Consider the following 17,252-nt stretch of genomic DNA (forward strand, 5'->3'; position numbering starts at 1 on the left):
AATAATAATAAAAAGAACCTCTCTTCTTAATGTTTTCAGGTTAAAAACATTAATTCCAAATTTGAACTTTTAGAGTAAACCATCATAGCATCAGCTTTTAATATTAAAATAAACTTTCTTAAATCTAATAGGTACTATGTCAGAACTTATGCTGCAAACTGCCTGTATTCAAAACAAACCATTATAAACCCAATATTACTACTACTAATAAAATAATAATCCATCATACAAAACAAATCTAAGAGAGCTATCTGGAAAAGCCAGATTTGCTCAATAGAACTGGGGGGAATATAAGAGGGTGGTGGTGGTGGGGGGGAATATCCCTCTTAGAGCAATGTAAAATCTTCTGCCAACTCAGGATAGGAGACACTATTTCAAACCATGAAGATACTCTCAATACCAGTAACTTTCCCAGCTCAGAATTAAATCTTTGTATATAATAAAATGGGTATTGGTATCAACCCCTAAAATAGTGTCTAGGGCCAAAGTCCCATTCCATATTTATGGAGGATATTCCCCCACTGTCTGGCTTTTAATTCACTTCTGATTTTCAGAAAATGCTTTAACCTGAAAATACTTTATGTGAATAATTAAAAATAAACATTAGACTTAAACGTCTATGTAAATATAACAACAAAAAAATCTTGTACCAACTTCACAAAAATTAATACAAGCAGTCAGTATTTTTGGAACACCAACAATTATCAGGCACTTTAAATATATTACCTCTACTCTTCACCACAACCTTTAATGTAGGTATTATTTACATTTAATATATGATAAAATAATAGTTCAGTAAGAATAAGTGGCAAAGGAACTAAAAATCTATTTGGCTCCAAAGACTATATTCCTACTATGTGAACCTTGCCAACCCCATACCCTAACATCTTCATATCTACAACAATAAAAATGATCTTAGGACAAATTTGTAATTCTTCTCCCAATTTTAAATTATATTATTGTGGCTCACAAAAATCACTCAAGCATGAATCATTGAAGTAACATAAACTTGCCTGTGTGTGGCTAATTCAAGAGCATATAGGCAATATGAGGGCTTAGTGAAAAGCCTACCAAACCATGACAGTGCTCATCTGTAATTCCTAAAATAACACTAACACCATTAGACTGGATTTCAACTAAGTAATTTTTCCAGAAACAAAATCTATGAAGAGAAGTAATACATATGAACAAATTTTCTGGAGTACAAGAGTGGGAGCAAATGCATGAGTATAGTATATACAGGACTAAGATACAGTAATCAAACATATAAGATTCAATCCTGTTATTCCTAAACCAAAACAAAATGAAGGTAGGAAAGTTAAGATTCTTTATTTCTAACAGAGTACAAAGTAGTATATTCCATTACAAATGGTGAGTCATAGACTCCCATAGCATTGAACAGTGTGAGCATATGTATATATTTAGGTATCTACATAGAACTATGAAAAGACCTGAAGAAATCATTGTATTATACATGAGTAAAATATGAATCAAAGAAGGCGCCATACCTTCCATCGATTTCCACATTCATTGCAGACAACAAATGTTGTCATTGGTTCATCAGCACTACGAGTTTGTACCTGCAGCAAAATCAAGTGAAAAATATTACTTTTTACAATACTATAAAGTTTAACCTAAATAAGAACATTCTACATGAAAATATATAATAACCACAATGGTATGACAAAATCCTATATAATAAAAGGCTAATATGCAAATCAACTGAACGGCAGAACGACCGGTCGCTATGATGCACACTGACCACCAGGGGGCAGACTCTCAATGCACGAGCTGCCCCCTGGTGGTCAGTGTGCTCCCACAGGAGGAGGGCCACTCAGCCAGAAGTCGGGCTCACAGCTGGCAAGCGCAGGGGCAGTGGCAGGAGCTTCTCCTGCCTCTGCAGCAGCACTAAGGACGTCCGACTTCCAGCTTAGGAGAACGGGCCTAAGTCATCAGTTGGACATCCTCCGAGGCCTCCCAGATTGCAAGAGGGCGCAGGGACCAGCCCCCCACCGAGTGCACGAATTTCGTGCACCGGGCCTCTAGAATATATATAACAGCCTGAAACAAGTTCAAATAAAGCTAATGTCAGAAGAGCACACATTTCCAAACTTCATTTTTCTAAGTTCTTCCTTCCTTGTCTTTTCATGTTTAATTTATTCCAGATAAGTAGAAAATTATCTAATGTCACACCTATACTTTTTATAAATGACTAATACGAAAAAATTTCATCATCACTAAGAATCACAGAACTGTTAATTAAAAGACACCAATTTTCTCTTACAAATTAGCAAAGATGTGAAAATTAAGCATATTTCATTCTGACAAATATAACTGCTTCTAAAAGTTAGGCAACAACAAGGTAATATCCACGTTCTGTGACCTAGAAACTTGTTATCTCCTCTATTCTAAGATGGTAATTAGAAATACTATGTACAGTTCAACATCATTAATAATCAGGAAAATGCAAATCAAAATCACAATGAAATGTCACCTCATACCTGTCAGAATGGCTATTATCAAAGACAAGAGATAACAAATGTTAATGAGAATGTGAAGAAAAGGGAACTCTTGTACAATATTGGTCGGAATATAAACTGGTAAAGCCATTACAACAAACAGTATAGAGGTTTCATCACCTCATATAGTTAGCGTATTCCTTCTGGATGGCAAATTGAAAGGCAATTTTAAATTTCTTGTTCAGATTTTTCTGTATTTTCCAAAGTGTCCATAAGTAGGTACTTCATATTGCTTTTAATTTTTAAAAGCAAAACATTGATTGCTAGCTATCTGTATATTTAGGGAATGTGGTAATATTAATACTCAAGTGAAATAAAAGACTGGAAAAGTTAGAAAAACAGAACAACAGAGGTAGTAGTAAAAAGGCAAAAAATTACATTCATATGGGAAGGTTTAATAAATATTCTCAGGACCTAAAGAAAGGTAAGCATGATAAAATCATACTCAATATAATAATTGGAAGTCTCAATGTTTTTACAATTTAAGTTTCTCTTTTAAGTTAAAGAAAAAGTATTTGGAATGTTTTTCACATAAATGCATTGAACAATAAACAAGAAAGTATAATTTAAAAATATTTTATAAGAAATCATCAAAATTTACATAACTAAAACAAATTAAAGCATTAATCAAAATTTACATAAAAACATATTCAATGAATTAAAATAAAATACCAACATCATTAAGTGATAATAGTGTCCAAAGTAGGAAATGTTTATAGATTTTGTAAATGATATAAATTTCATGTAGGAAGGCTGTACTAGAAAACGGAGAAAGAAAATGTTTCAAAATATGTTTGGAAACCCAAATCTCAGAATAATTGGATTTCATCTTTCAAACATTGTTTCTATTTCTGTTTTACCACAAATTAAAACATTTAATGGAAGGCATATACTACTATTAGTCTTTACTAATGAAACATCTTGGTTCCATATATGATTTCATTAAATGCCCAGGACAAAAAAAGGGGAAAAGTGGAAAGAATCTAGCCAACGAGCAGCCAGGTGGTACAGAAGAAAGTAGGCGAGCTACTCAGTGAAAGAGTGAAGCACCTCTGAGAATAGCCTGATGACAGATAACCAATGTGGACCTATGGGGTGAGAGAATGACCCATGGGTACACAGACAACAATGATGCCTTGAGCATCTATATGGCCAACGTCACCTCTGTGGACCATTGAGGGCATTGGATGGTAGAGCAGGATGGCCTATTTGTGATAGGTCATAATGTCTGCTATGATCACATGATCCAGCAATCCCACTTCTGAATATATATATTCTCAAAATTGAAAACAATGTCTAAAAGATGTTATTTTTACACTAATACAATGGATTATTATACAGCCTTAAGAAGGAATTCTGGCACATGCTACAATATGGATAAACTTTTATGAACATTATGCTAAGTGAAATAAGCCAGTCACAAAAATACAGATTCTATGTAACTCCATTTATCCATTTGACTACCTAGAATAGTCAAATTCAGAAATTGGTGGTTGCCATGACCTGGGGAGAAGGGGGGAAGGGAAGTTGTTACTGTTTAATGGGTATAGAGGTTCAGTTTTGCAAGAGGAAGCATTCTGGAGCCTCGTGGTAAATTTTAAGTTGTTTCTTTTACAATTAAAATTTTTTAAAAATTTAATTTAAAAAATTAAAGAGATAACGCAACAAAAATCCTATATAATAAAGAGGTAATATGCAAATTTACCATCACTCCAACACATAAGATGGCCACCACAAGATGGCTGGCAGGGGAGGGCAGCTGTGGGCGATCAGGCCTGCAGGGGAGGGCAGCTGTGGGCAATCGGACCGGCAGGGGAGGGCAGTTAGGGGTGACCATGCTGGCAAGGGAGGGAAGTTAGGGGTGACCAGGCCGGCAGGGAAGGGCAGTTGGTGGTGACCAGGCCTGCAAGGGAGGGCAGTTTGGGGGGACCAGGCCTGCAAGGGAGGGCAGCTGGGAGGGACGAGACCTGCATGGGAGGGCAGTTGGGAGGGACCAGGCCAGCAGGGGAGGGCAGTTAGGGGTGACCAGGCCTGCAGGGGAGGGGAATTAGGGTGACCAGGCCAGCAGGGGAGGGGAGTTAGGGTGACCAGGCCAGCAGGAAAGCAGTTAGGCATCGATCAGGCTGGCAGGGGAGTGGTTAGAGGTTGATCAGGCTGGCAGGCAGAAGCAGTTAGGGGCAATCAGGCAGGCAGGCAGGTGAGCAGTTGGGAGCCAGCAGTCCCGGATTGTGAGGGGGATACCCAACTGCCCATTTAGGCCCAATCCCAGTGGGCAGTTGGACATCCCTCGAGGGGTCCCAGATTGGAAAGGGTGCAGGCTGGGCTGAGGGACACCCCAACCCCCCCCCCCTCCCCGTGCACGAATTTCGTGCACTGGGCCTCTAGTAAATAAATAAGCTAATATGATTTTTAAAGATTTTATTTGGAAACCACTTTAGCTAAAAGTACTCAAAGTCTATGTAAGGGAGAATAAAGAACATTCTTTAAATTACTAGAGGCCCGGTGCATGAATTCATGCACAGGTGGGGTCTGGCTGGCCAGGGGGAGGGGACCTTGGAGGTTGGTCAGCTGGCCCCGCCCCCAATTCGGGTGGGGGGCCAATCAGGGGCGGGGGCAGCCGTGGGAAGGGGCCACGGGCAGTTGGCCGGCCCTGCCTCCTGGTCGAACTCCTGGTTGAGGGGACAATTTGCATATTAGCCTTTTATTATATAGGATAAGAGCCTACCAAATAAAAAGAATGATAACCTGTTTATATACTAACCAACACAGGTAATCAACTATTTTTTTTCCAACTATTTATTAACCTTAGAGAAAGAACATGGCCATTTTACTAAATTCTATATTTTATAAATTTTACTTAATTGATATAGCTTTCGCAGTAACAATTTCCATGAAAGTATAACTAATTGGAATCTGTTAATATTAAAAAAGCATTCTTACCCTTGAGATCACATTTCCTCTTAAAAAATATCAAAGTATACTGATAATTATTATCACTTGTTATTTTGAAACAAATTGCAAGGATTCTTAATATAAAAATAAGACTTTATAAGCAAGCACAAACCTGTGTGTAAGTACAATTCTTCTTTTTACATTTGCCACATGTGAATAAGTCAGTCTGGGTTCCGCCCGTCTTGGCCATCTGATGCTCTCTGATGGCTTCTTTGGTCAAGTTTTTCCTCATTTCTTTGAGCTCATCACTAGCCATTTCCTATTAGAAAGGTGGCATAATACTCAGTTATAGGTGTCTTCTAATATATCTTGAAAGCTTTTTATGATCAATTAGCTTAATAATAATAAAACCAAAATCAACTTTTCAAGTTTTAAAAGTGAAATGTTAATATTTTCCCTCAAAGTAGTTAGAGTTTGCTTTCTTTTAAAATTTCTTCAAATGTAAAAATTTCCTTTAATTATGACTTAAAGGCTTATGAACAATGCAATCCTGTAGCAATAAGCACCACCAGTGTCAGACTGTGATGCACCATTGCCTTCCCACAAAAAGACACAAGGACCTATAGAGAAATGTCTGGTTCCAGGTTTGAGTCAAGAAATGCACAGGATAAGCCATTTTCTTGTGCCGGAATGCACAGAAGTTACCTAAGACTTTCAAGTCAAATAAACAGAGGAGCTACAATGAAGGAGCTCCCATTGGCCAAAGACAGGACAATTTCTCCAGCCATCAAAATAAATTACTGTAAAGAATCAATCCCGACTGGATAAAATCACAAGAACATGATGATATTTAAGAAAGGAGAGCACACAATCACTGCAAGAACAGCAAGAAAAGCCCCCACTGGCAGTTACTAGGACACCAACTCCTCATTCTGATAGCTGGACTTGATCTAAACAAGCTTCCAAAGAACATGGCATCCACGACAGAGGAAAATAAAAGAACAAAAGGACAGTTGAAGTACTGAGGAAGAAATCACTAAGAAATTGTTAAAATAATAATAATATGAAGTGATATGAAAAAATAGCAAATAAAGTTTCAAAACATAATAGAGAAATGAAATGCATAAATATGTCACAATTTATACTTATATACTGTATATGAGGCCCCTATAACCATAAGAAATGCAAAAAATTCACTGTTAATAACTCATTCTCAAATTGCCCCCCTTAAAAATCAAAATGCCCTCCCTGTGGGGCGTGTGCCCCATGTTGGGAACCACTGAAAAGGCAAAGGAGAACTTTACAATGAAGGAAACAGGCTGTTAGTACCCAAACTCACTGATGAATCTCAGAATGCTAAGAGCAGAGCAATGAGAAATTGTGACTCCTGATGTGATACAATATAAAGTAAAAAGCACCACTTATAGTCAAGCCTATAGAACTAGCTTCCTGTTTAGCAGAAAGTGTGACAGAAAAGTTAAATAACCTCATGAGGAAGAACAGACAATTCATACTGTAGGATACAGAAGAAATAAACTGGGTTTTTCAACAGGTCAATGTCATGAAGAAAAAAGCAGGGGCAGGGATAGAAGAAATTGTTTTAGATATACACAAACACACACACACATACACACACACTCATAAACTAAAGGTAATGTGCAGACTTTGGATCCTAATACAGAAAAAATAGGATATGAACTAGGTATTAGGTAATATCAAAGAATTAGCGATAGCTTTGTTGGAAGTGGTGATGACACTATGTAAGAAAAATATCATATTTTTAAAGATACCTCTCAAGCATGTAGAGGTAAAAGAACATGTCTGAGAGCTGCTTGAAAATAATTCAGGAGAAAAGAAGAAAAAGGATAGATGAAAGGGTACAAATTCTTGAAAATACTTGAAGCCTGGATGACAGGTATATGGGATTTCATTACACTATGTTCCCTATTTTGTGAAAGTTTAAAATAACTTTTAATGAGTTTTTAATACAATTAAAATATGTAGCAATTTTTATTAGCTATACAGAAAAAAATTCACTCTTGAATGCTTAATGAGATTATAGAAACACTACAGCTTTTATCTATGAATAGCTATGTCTATAAATAGCCAACTATAAATTTCATTTTCCCCATCATTCTCTATAGAAATTTAAAGAAAAGTCAGTAAGATGTCACCAATTTTGTAGGGTTTAACCATAGAAAGAACTTAGTGATTTCAAAGTCTGTTTGCAATTAGAAATTCAACTTCCGATTCTATATGAATCCATAATAAATTATAACACTTTGTCTTCAGACAATAATTTAAGGCAAAATCATGGTACAGTCATGGAAAGGATAAAGTATTGATGACAAGAGATTCAATGTCCTTAAGTATTTGTCTAATATACTGTATAAATAAGTTCATCAGAATAGCTAATGATTTCTTGTACAGGCAGTATTCATGTAGCACTTTATGATTAAACAGACTTTACACTTGGCATCATGGAAACGTTATATACAGATACACTCACCTCTGCCGTCATTCTAGCAAATAAGTCAGGAGAGATATTACCACACAGCACATTTTTCCTTAAATTTGGATTCTTCGCATCCTTAAGATTTGATATTCTACTTCGTACTCTATTTTTGTATTTCATGTCTGTATTCCTTATTTCTTGATATATAGGTATAGACCATTAAGGAAAAAATGTTAAATTATAAAGGTAAAATTAATTTTTCCTATTTTGCCAAAATTTCTGAAATTTTTAAGTTTACAAATATCCGTTTCAAATTTCTATTAGGTTAATAACAAGGCTGTTTCTACCAGATTCCTCGATTTGTAACTGACAAATAATAGTGATTATACCTTTAGGCTATGAATGAGCAATGCTTTCTTCTTAATGTTTATTGCCACAAGCACACAAATTAAAATTGTTTCAAAAAGAAACTCAAGTATTCAATCTTAGAAAACTTTTGAAAAAGAGCTTGAACTTAATACAAGCTTTAACTTGCCCAAATATGAATTCTACCGAGGATCCTAAAAGTGTTAAGCACTACAGTTCTCTTGAGGACCATATAAGAGACCATTCATGGTGGCCCTGAAGGTTCATTTCCTCCCCCAGCTTAGCAAAAAGCTAGGTTAGCAGATTGTTCTCACAAGAACAGGCCACAGCCTTACCCGATCTGGCTTAATGGATAGACTGTCAGCCTGCGGACTGAAGGGTCCCGAGTTTCATTCTGGTCAAGAGCACGTACCACCATTGCAAGGCTCGATCCTGTGTGCAGGAGGCAACCAATCAATGTGCCACTCTCGCATTGATGTTTCTCTCTCTTCCACTCTCTCTAAAAATCAATGGAAAATCCTTGGATGAGGATTTAAAAAAACAAAAGACTAGGCCACAGCAGAGGCTGAGCCCAAGGAGGCCCCTTTCTAACGAGGCTATTTCCACCACTGTCACCTAGATGTCCCCTGCTTCCCGCACTTACATGGAAAGCTCCTCTCTCAGAGCCCTTTCCCTGGGAAAGTGAGCTCAGGAGATTGTGTATCTTTACTGAGTTCCCCCAAAATGTGAAATCCTATTTCACACAGGTAGTGTGTGGTTTCCTTGCCCTTTTGCACAACTTCATTTGCATGGCAGAAAAATAAAAACGCTATCAATACTATGTGCTTTACTTTTGAATGACAGGAAAACAAAAAGAATAAAAAGGACATGGATGACCCTCACCTTTGCGATCAAAACAATACAATCAACATAGAAACTCAAGAACACAAATAAAATAAAAATAAAAAATTTTATACAGAAAGAAAAATTTATAATTCATCTAACAGATTAAACAATTATGCATATAGACACAAAGGATATCTTCCTCAATTTGAGATCCTAATTCTTCTTCATCAGCTCCAATAGCAATGTAGTCATCTAAACGAAGACACAAAGAATTATCAAGAATAAGTGACTGTAACATATTTTTTAAAAATCAATACAGAGTAAATTAAACTGCATTCCTATTTCTTCAACCCATTTGCCGTCTATAAAGAATCCTTTTAGTTTAGTTTCATTAGAATCTGGTCTCTTTATCCACTAAATGACGCCTCTGGATTCACCTAATGTCCACAGTGCTCCTTATCCCGCACGAGTGGGTAAGTGATCTAGAAGGTAATTCCTCATTTCATAACTCCATACAGTCTGGCTGGCTCCAGCAAAGAGTAGAAAAAAGTTATAGAAAAAACTGTCTCATGTCCTGTGGTTCAGGCTTCAATGAAAAGAAGCCATTCATTTCATCTGCCACGCACATATATGTTCACCCTCAGAAGAATTCTATGCAAATATTAAAAAGAATAGGAGGAAATACAAAGAGAAAAATATATAAAAAATAAGGGAATCAATGTAGAAAGGGCAGAGAAAGGAGAAAAGTAGGTCATACTAACTATGGCTCAGTATAATAGAAAAAAAAAGAATTTCTTTAAGATGGTAAGTAAATATTCTTGTATATGACATTTTAAAGCCAAATTTTTACATAATAAAAATACCTTTAAACTAAATTTGAGCTCTCATATATAAATCAAGATTCATTTCCTTTTTAAAAAAAGTAGAAAATAGATAGATACAGAGACAGTAAAGCAACAAACAGACTTTCAAATTACAGGGGGAAAGTTAGGGAGAGGCGGGGGAGATAAGAAATCAAACGAAGGACTTGTATGCATGCATATAAGCATAAACAATGGACGCAAAACTCTGGGGGGTGAGGGCATGTATGGGTGCGGGGTGGGGGGTGGGGTAATGGTAAGATATGTACACATATAATACCTCAATAAAAAAAATTAAAAAAATTAAAAAAAAGTAGAAAATAAAATTATGAATACAAAACTGATATACTATATGTCATACCAACATTTAACAATGTCACCAAAATACAGTATCATTAACTGTCTATGGGGAAGGGGGAAATAGTCTGTAGACTAAAACGTGAGGGGGAAATATTTATAAAAAAAGTTTCAATTACTATGAATCAGGAAACATCCATACATTGGAAGGAATCCATTTCTTGGAATTATAAAGTGATAGGGAAAGGCCTCAGTATGTCTATACCTACTTCTCTGCCTTTAGCAACCCCTACTAACAACTACTACTCCCTGAGCTAAGCTAAGTAGTGGTGGTCAGCTATCAATGGGATGCCGCTTGTAAAAGAGAAATATGGAGGTGCACATGGCATTGGTAGTGATGATGATCAAAGGACTGAGCACTGAAATAACATATACGAAACTTACCTCCTGTCCGAAGAGCTGCAGCAAGCATTTCCCTACACTTTAACCGTACAGAGTCGGAAGTGCTTGGTGCCCGAGGAAATGATGACACGTAAGTATCTCGAGCATTCCTCTCATCCTTTCTGCTGCTTACATTGCCACTGGAGCTACTAACATCCACACACACACAATAAATAAAAATAAAACTCAAATTAACATCATTACTATCACTCTCTAAAAATAATTTTTTGGCCTAAATAAATGAGATAGTGACTCTTGCATTACAAAAATTGCCTGCATATCAATTAAAAAGTTAAAATTTTAGTAAAGATAAGAGAAGTCATTGCTTTTTTTAACCAACTAAACATTTGACCTTGATTCTTTTAAAAATTAAACAATATTTTAATATAGAAAATACACATAGTTCAATACAATAAATGAAAAACAAAGATCTTATTGGGAAAGGGTTGAAGGGAATATGACAGCTCCAGAGAATATGATATCTTTTTCTCTTGCAATAAAAGACATTGTTGAAATATGAATAAGGTATTTGGATTAAAAAAAGGTATCAATGTTAATTTCTGGATATATATAGCTTTATTGTGGTTACATGTGAGAAAATGTCCCTGATCTTAGAAAACACACATTGCTGTAGCTAGCATTTAGGGGCATAAAGAGCATATGCCTACAAATGACTTATTTTATTCAAAATAACACCAGTTTGTGTGTGTGTGTGTATCATACGCATATACACTGAGTGGCCAGATTATTATGATCTCTGAACACTTAATAATCTGGCCACTCAGTGTATATCCTATCTAATAAAAGAGTAATATGCAAATTGACTGTCACTCCCACACACAAGATGGCTGCCCCCATGTGGACACAAGATGGCCGCCACAAGATGGCCAGCAGGGGAGGGCAGTTGGGAGGGACCAGGCCTGCAAGGAAGGGCAGTTGGGGGTGACCAGGCCAGGAGAGGAGGGAAGTTGGGGGCAACCGGGCCTGTAAAGGGCAGTTGGGGGGACCCAGGCCTGCAGGGAAGAGCAGTTGGGGGTGACCAGGCCTGCAGGGGAGGGCAGTTAGGGGTGACCAGGCCAGCAGGGGAGGGAAGTTAGGGGCAATCAGGCTGGCAGGGGAGCAGTTAGGCATCAATCAGGCTGGCAGGGGAGTGGTTAGGGGGTGATCAGCCTGGCAGGCAGAAGCGGTTAGGGGCAATCAGGAAGGCAGGCAAGCGAGCAGTTGGGAGCCAGCACTCCTGGATTGTGAGAGGGATGTCCGACTGCCCGTTTAGGCCAAATGGGCAGTCGGACATCCCTCAAGGGGTCCTAGATTGTAGAGGGTACAAACTAGGCTGAGGGACACCCCCTGCCCCCATGCACAAATTTTGTGCACCGGGCTTCTAGTCCTATATAATAAAAGGCTAATATGCAAATTGTCCCCTCGACCAGGAGTTTGACCAGGAATTCGACCAGCAGGCAGGCCGGCCAACCGCCCATGTCCCCTCCCTGGCCAGGATGGCCGGACCCCACTCATGCACAAATTCATGCACCGGGCCCCTCTAATACACACACACATACACTGAGTGGCCAGATTATTATGCATTCAGAGATCATAATAATCTGGCCACTCAGTGTAAATATTGGGGCAATTAGTAGTTCTCAGTATTACTCTTACAAATTTTCTAAAAGTTTAAAATTATCTCAAAATAATTAGAAAAACTAATAAATTTTATTAACTGGTGTTTAATCCTACCCTTAGCTTACCTCTTTTATTATCAAGTTTAGTTAGTATTAATATGTAAAATAGCAGTGTATGGGATATATATTTTTAGCTACTAAAAAAAATGAGTACATTATCAATTTTGGGAAAATATTGAGAAATAAATGAAGTTAAAAAGGTAGCCTGAAATTTGAGTGCATCAGAATCACTTGAAAAGTTTGTTAAAAACATATTTCTAGCCTGGCTGGCGTGGCTCAGTGGTTGAGCGTCAACCTATGAACCAGGAAGTCATGGGTTCAATTCCCAGTCAGGACACATACCCAATTTGCAGGCTCCATCCCCAGTAGGGGGCGTGCAGGAGGCAGTCGATCAATGATTGGCTCTTATCACTGATGTTTCTATCTCTCTCTCCCATCCTTTCTGAAATCAATAAAAATATATTTAAAAAACAAAAACAAAAACAAAAACAAAACCATATTTCTAGGCCCTACTTCCAGAATTCCCAATTCAGTAGTTCTAGGGCAGTGGTCGGCAAACTTATTAGTCAATAGAGCGGCAAACTGCGGCTCGCGAGCCACAGTTTGCCGACCACTGTTCTAGGGTAACGCCCAAGAATTTGCTTTGCTGAAGTTGCCAGGTTCCCTGCTCTTCCAGGGACCACACTTTGAGAACTATTGCCTAAAAATCAGTGTCAGGTGTGGAACTAAGTATAAGCTTTCCAAGAACAGAGGAACTGTTTTTAATCTACGAGGCATATCACATTTTACGTCAATGTGTTGGATATCACAGTTCATATCTGTGAGAAGAAAGAATAAATGCAAAGGGCTCCTAAGATCTGCAAAACAATTTTAATCCTTCATTACTGAACGTCACATTTTCAGTTCTTATGACAAATAGCTAAGCTGGAAAGAGAAATAAAATAATAAAAAGGAAAATTAGATCCAGGAACAAAAAATTTAAAAATCTGAAACAGAAATGTGGTAAATAGAGGATGAAACCATTTGAATCCCTCATCAGTACCTTCACTGCCAATTCTGGTAGTACTACTACCCAAGAGATTCCATTCAATTAAACTTGTTGAGTACAATGCAAATAATTTCTTCTAGTTATATAGGATCTTCTAACTCTCTTTAAACTTCCAAGAAGTTTTCTAAGAAATTTCAAAATATATGGCTAATTCCAATAGATTAGAAAACAAAGGAGTACAGATATGGGGTCATAAGACCAAGGAAGTGGGACGACGTAAAACTATGACTTTCAACATAAATGAATTCCCATGGAGCAAAATACCTTTCTTCTCTTGCTTCAGGGCTATTCTGTGATGTAATTGTAGTATCTTTTTTCTTTTCCTCAGGATCTTTATCAGTTGATGGTCCATCTAAAAATTTATGAAATCCTTAAGTTGTTAGCATTTGTTAAACAAAACAAAACTGAACTACTACATGTTATCAGGCTATTTACGAAACAAAAAAACTAAAATCCTAAGTTTTCAACAAGTAAATAAAATTTATGTAAGCTATTCTTTTATCATATGTACTTGGGTATTTATTTGTTACAATGAATGCTTGTCAGCATTCCCAAATAAACTCCCTCATCTGGTGGAAACTGTATATTTGTATGTCAATGGACCCTAAAAGAGAGGAAAAGTATACAAAGGGAAGGAAAATATGGAAAAAAATAGCAGCACTGTCATAACAATGAAAATACAAAGTATATATAGCAATATTGTTTTAATAATTTTTCATGAAGGCAAAAAATTTAAGGTGGTACCAAAACATAAATAAAGGTTTCAGGGGTAGTAACAAAAACATTTTCATAGAAAGTCTTTCATGATTAGTAAAGCCTACCCAGCACTTCCTCAATCTTAAGTAATATGTAAGGTAATACAGAGTGCTCTGGCTTTAAGACTTAAGGAGGTGAACAATTAAAACTGGGTAATAAAGCACATAAAATAGATTGGGCCAATGCAATATTTAAGAACTGAAAAGAAACACTCAGCCCTGACTGGTTTGGCTCAGTGGATAGAGCGTCGGCCTGCCGACTGAAGAGTCCCGGGTTCGATTCCGGTCAGGGTCATGTGCCTTGGTTGCGGGCACATCCCCAGTGGGGAGTGTGCAGGAGGCAGCTGATCAATGTTTCTGACTCTCTGTCCCTCTCCCTTCCTCTCTGTAAAAAATCAATAAAATATATTTTTAAAAAAAGAAAAGAAACACTCAGGTTTTAAATCAACCAAAACAGCCTCGAAACTGGGTTCAGAAAATGTTTGGATCTACTGAATAATTTTTTATCTCTACCTAAGTAATAAGAAATATACAAATAATTCGATTCTCCACATCTCTGTAGAAAATACAGAAGAACATACATTCAGCTGTATATTAGCACCACCGAGGCAACTTTTAAGCATATCCTCATCATCCTCCCATCCCGAGCCATTCAACCCAAATCTCTGGCAGTGAGACATGAGCATCAAAATTTTGAAGTCCCTCAGATGATTCTAATAGCTATTCTGGATGAGTAACTGAAAGAGTTTGGTCCAAATCTCAATTCTAGAATTTATCTCATAAAGGTTAGGGTTACCAAACCTGAATTCAAATATCCTATGCTAAGTGTATGCTTTAGTTTTCACATACTTATTTTACTGCCCCATTGTTCTCTAAAATTCACCTAAAAAAAACCCAAACATAAAAGATGCTATAGTGTTATGAAGAAAACAAAGATCAATAATGACATTAAAGAATACAGCAAAGATTAAGAAACATTTCAAGCCCTAGCCAGTTTTGGTTTGATGGATAGAGGAGCATCGGCCTTCGGACTGAAGGGTCCCAGGTTCGATTCCGGTCCAGGGCATGTACCTTGGTTGTAGGCACATTCTCAGTAGGGGGTGTGCAGGAGGCAGCTGATTGATGTTTCTCTCTCATCAATGTTTCTAACTCTCTCTCTCCCTTCCTCTCTGTAAAAAATCAATAAAATATATATATAAAAAAAAGAAATATTTCAAAAGTAAAAGGTTAGAGCCCTGGCCAGTGTGCTCGCTGATTAGAGCACTGGCCTGCAATTTCCGGTCAAGAGCACATACCTGGGTTGCAGGATTGACTCCTGGCCAGTTGGGGCACATGCGGAAAGCAACCAATCATGTGTCTCTTTCACATGGGTGTTTCTCTCTCTCTCTCTCTCCCTCTCCCCCTCTGCTCCCTCCCATTCTCTCAAAAAAAAAAAAAAATCAATGGAGAAAAATATCATGTGAGGATTAAAAAAAATTAATAGTGTAGAAAGCATTTGAAAGGTGATATAACAATGCAATATTATCTACCAACGATCCAAAGCTCTCAGAAGAGCAATAAAACTGATCGTACAAGCTGCTCCAGCACAGTATAAATTAGCACAGTGTAAATCAGAAAGCAGAGCAATAAGAAGTATGAACAGCCTTAAAAACATTCCCACTATCTGAATAGTGCTGTGGGTAATACAACATAGCTGCAGGAAGTGCTCCAGCTCTGGTCTCAGACTTTCTGTGAACAGATCTGCCTACTGGTCCCAATCCAACTGTGCATAAAGTGCTTAATCTCTCAGTGCCTCAATTTCCTCATCATAAAATGAGGATTATTATAGTACCTAGCACACTGGATTGTTGGGAGGATTAAATGCACTAATAAAGATCAACGCTTGGCACATCTTAAGTATTCAAAATTGTGCTACCTAGTAGCAGCAGTAGTAAACCTTCTAGAAATCTAATAACATCCTAAAGAAAAAGCTTTAGTCAGAAAGATATTCACCAAGACATTATTTATAATAGCCATGAAGTTAAAAACAACAAATCTAACAGGCAAGGGATTAAATTGTTGTATAGTCACACAATGGATTGATTATTCGGAAATCAATAAAAATGAGTTATGATTTAAAAATACAATTTTTTTTCATTAAAAATACAATATAAATACAGTGGAACCTCGGTTCTAGAACTTAATTCATTCCGAAAGGCTGCTTGAAACTGAACCATTATTTTTCATTAAAAATAATGTAAATTGAAGTAATCCATTCCAGATCCCTTGTTTTAACTTTTCTTATATACATGTCTAATGTACTAATTTAATTAAACACTTTTTTAAAAAAGGACATGAAATATAAAGGAAAATTTAATAAAAGTAAATAAAATATAGAATAAAAATGAGAATTTAATAATTATAAGCAGCAGCAAAAGCCAAAAAGCACTAATATATTCACAGAATCTTATATTACATTTTGTTATCCTAAGAACAGACAAATTTTATAGGCAAAAAAAAATTTTATAGGCTTAACAATTTTTAGTTTCTAGTTACCAAGTTCTTATGTTTTTTGTTATTACTATTGTGGCCTCGGAAATTTTAAAAGGTTCAGCTATTTTCTCTTCCATGTAAGGCCAATAACTGATCAGAGAAATGACTAATTCCAGGGCTTGGACAAGGAAGATGAATGAGACCAATACATTTTGTGTACCAAAATGTGAGAGTAAAAAAAAAAAAATTGAAGAGGGCTCGTCAAAGGGACAAAGGAGCCAGCTTAAAGAACTGCCCGCTGGTCAAATTTGGGACAATGTATATATCAATATAAATAGGAATAATGGATTATAATCCATTGTATGTCCATTATATAGAAAAGGAAGGCATGTGTCCACACCAAGAATCCTATATAATCTATATATATAAAAGCCTAAGCAACTGTCACAACCGAAACAACCGAATGGACGACCGAACATGCTGCGTGGGGTGACCAGGCCGGCAGGGGGGTTAGTGCGGGCCGACCAACAACTGAACAAGCAGGCTGCGTGGGGCGACCAGGCCGGCAGGGGGGTTAGTGAGAGACGACCAAACAACTGAGCAGCAGGCTGTGTGGGGCAACCAGACCAGCAGAGGGGGGCAG

At 37.2% G+C, this 17,252-nt stretch overlaps 1 protein-coding gene across 3 annotated transcripts in view; it reads right to left on the bottom strand.

Moving 5' to 3' along the window:
• LOC307113872 (transcription elongation factor A protein 1) overlaps nucleotides 1–17,252 on the bottom strand; it is a 63,953-nt gene that overhangs the window by 2,793 nt on the left and 43,908 nt on the right. For 2 of the 3 annotated variants that reach the window (XM_079795859.1, XM_079795856.1), the window contains 6 exons: nucleotides 13,647–13,734; nucleotides 10,659–10,804; nucleotides 9,253–9,309; nucleotides 7,921–8,075; nucleotides 5,584–5,730; nucleotides 1,509–1,580 (listed from right to left, as the gene is read on the bottom strand). In XM_079795859.1, the coding sequence (XP_079651985.1) occupies nucleotides 1,509–1,580; nucleotides 5,584–5,730; nucleotides 7,921–8,075; nucleotides 9,253–9,309; nucleotides 10,659–10,804; nucleotides 13,647–13,734 (665 nt within the window). The remainder of the gene's footprint in view (nucleotides 1–1,508; nucleotides 1,581–5,583; nucleotides 5,731–7,920; nucleotides 8,076–9,252; nucleotides 9,310–10,658; nucleotides 10,805–13,646; nucleotides 13,735–17,252) is intronic. The other variant, XM_079795855.1, reaches the window with a different exon arrangement.

The sequence above is a fragment of the Cnephaeus nilssonii genome (genome assembly GCF_951640355.1).
Source record: "Cnephaeus nilssonii genome assembly, chromosome: 18".
NCBI classification, from domain to species: domain Eukaryota; kingdom Metazoa; phylum Chordata; class Mammalia; order Chiroptera; family Vespertilionidae; genus Cnephaeus; species Cnephaeus nilssonii.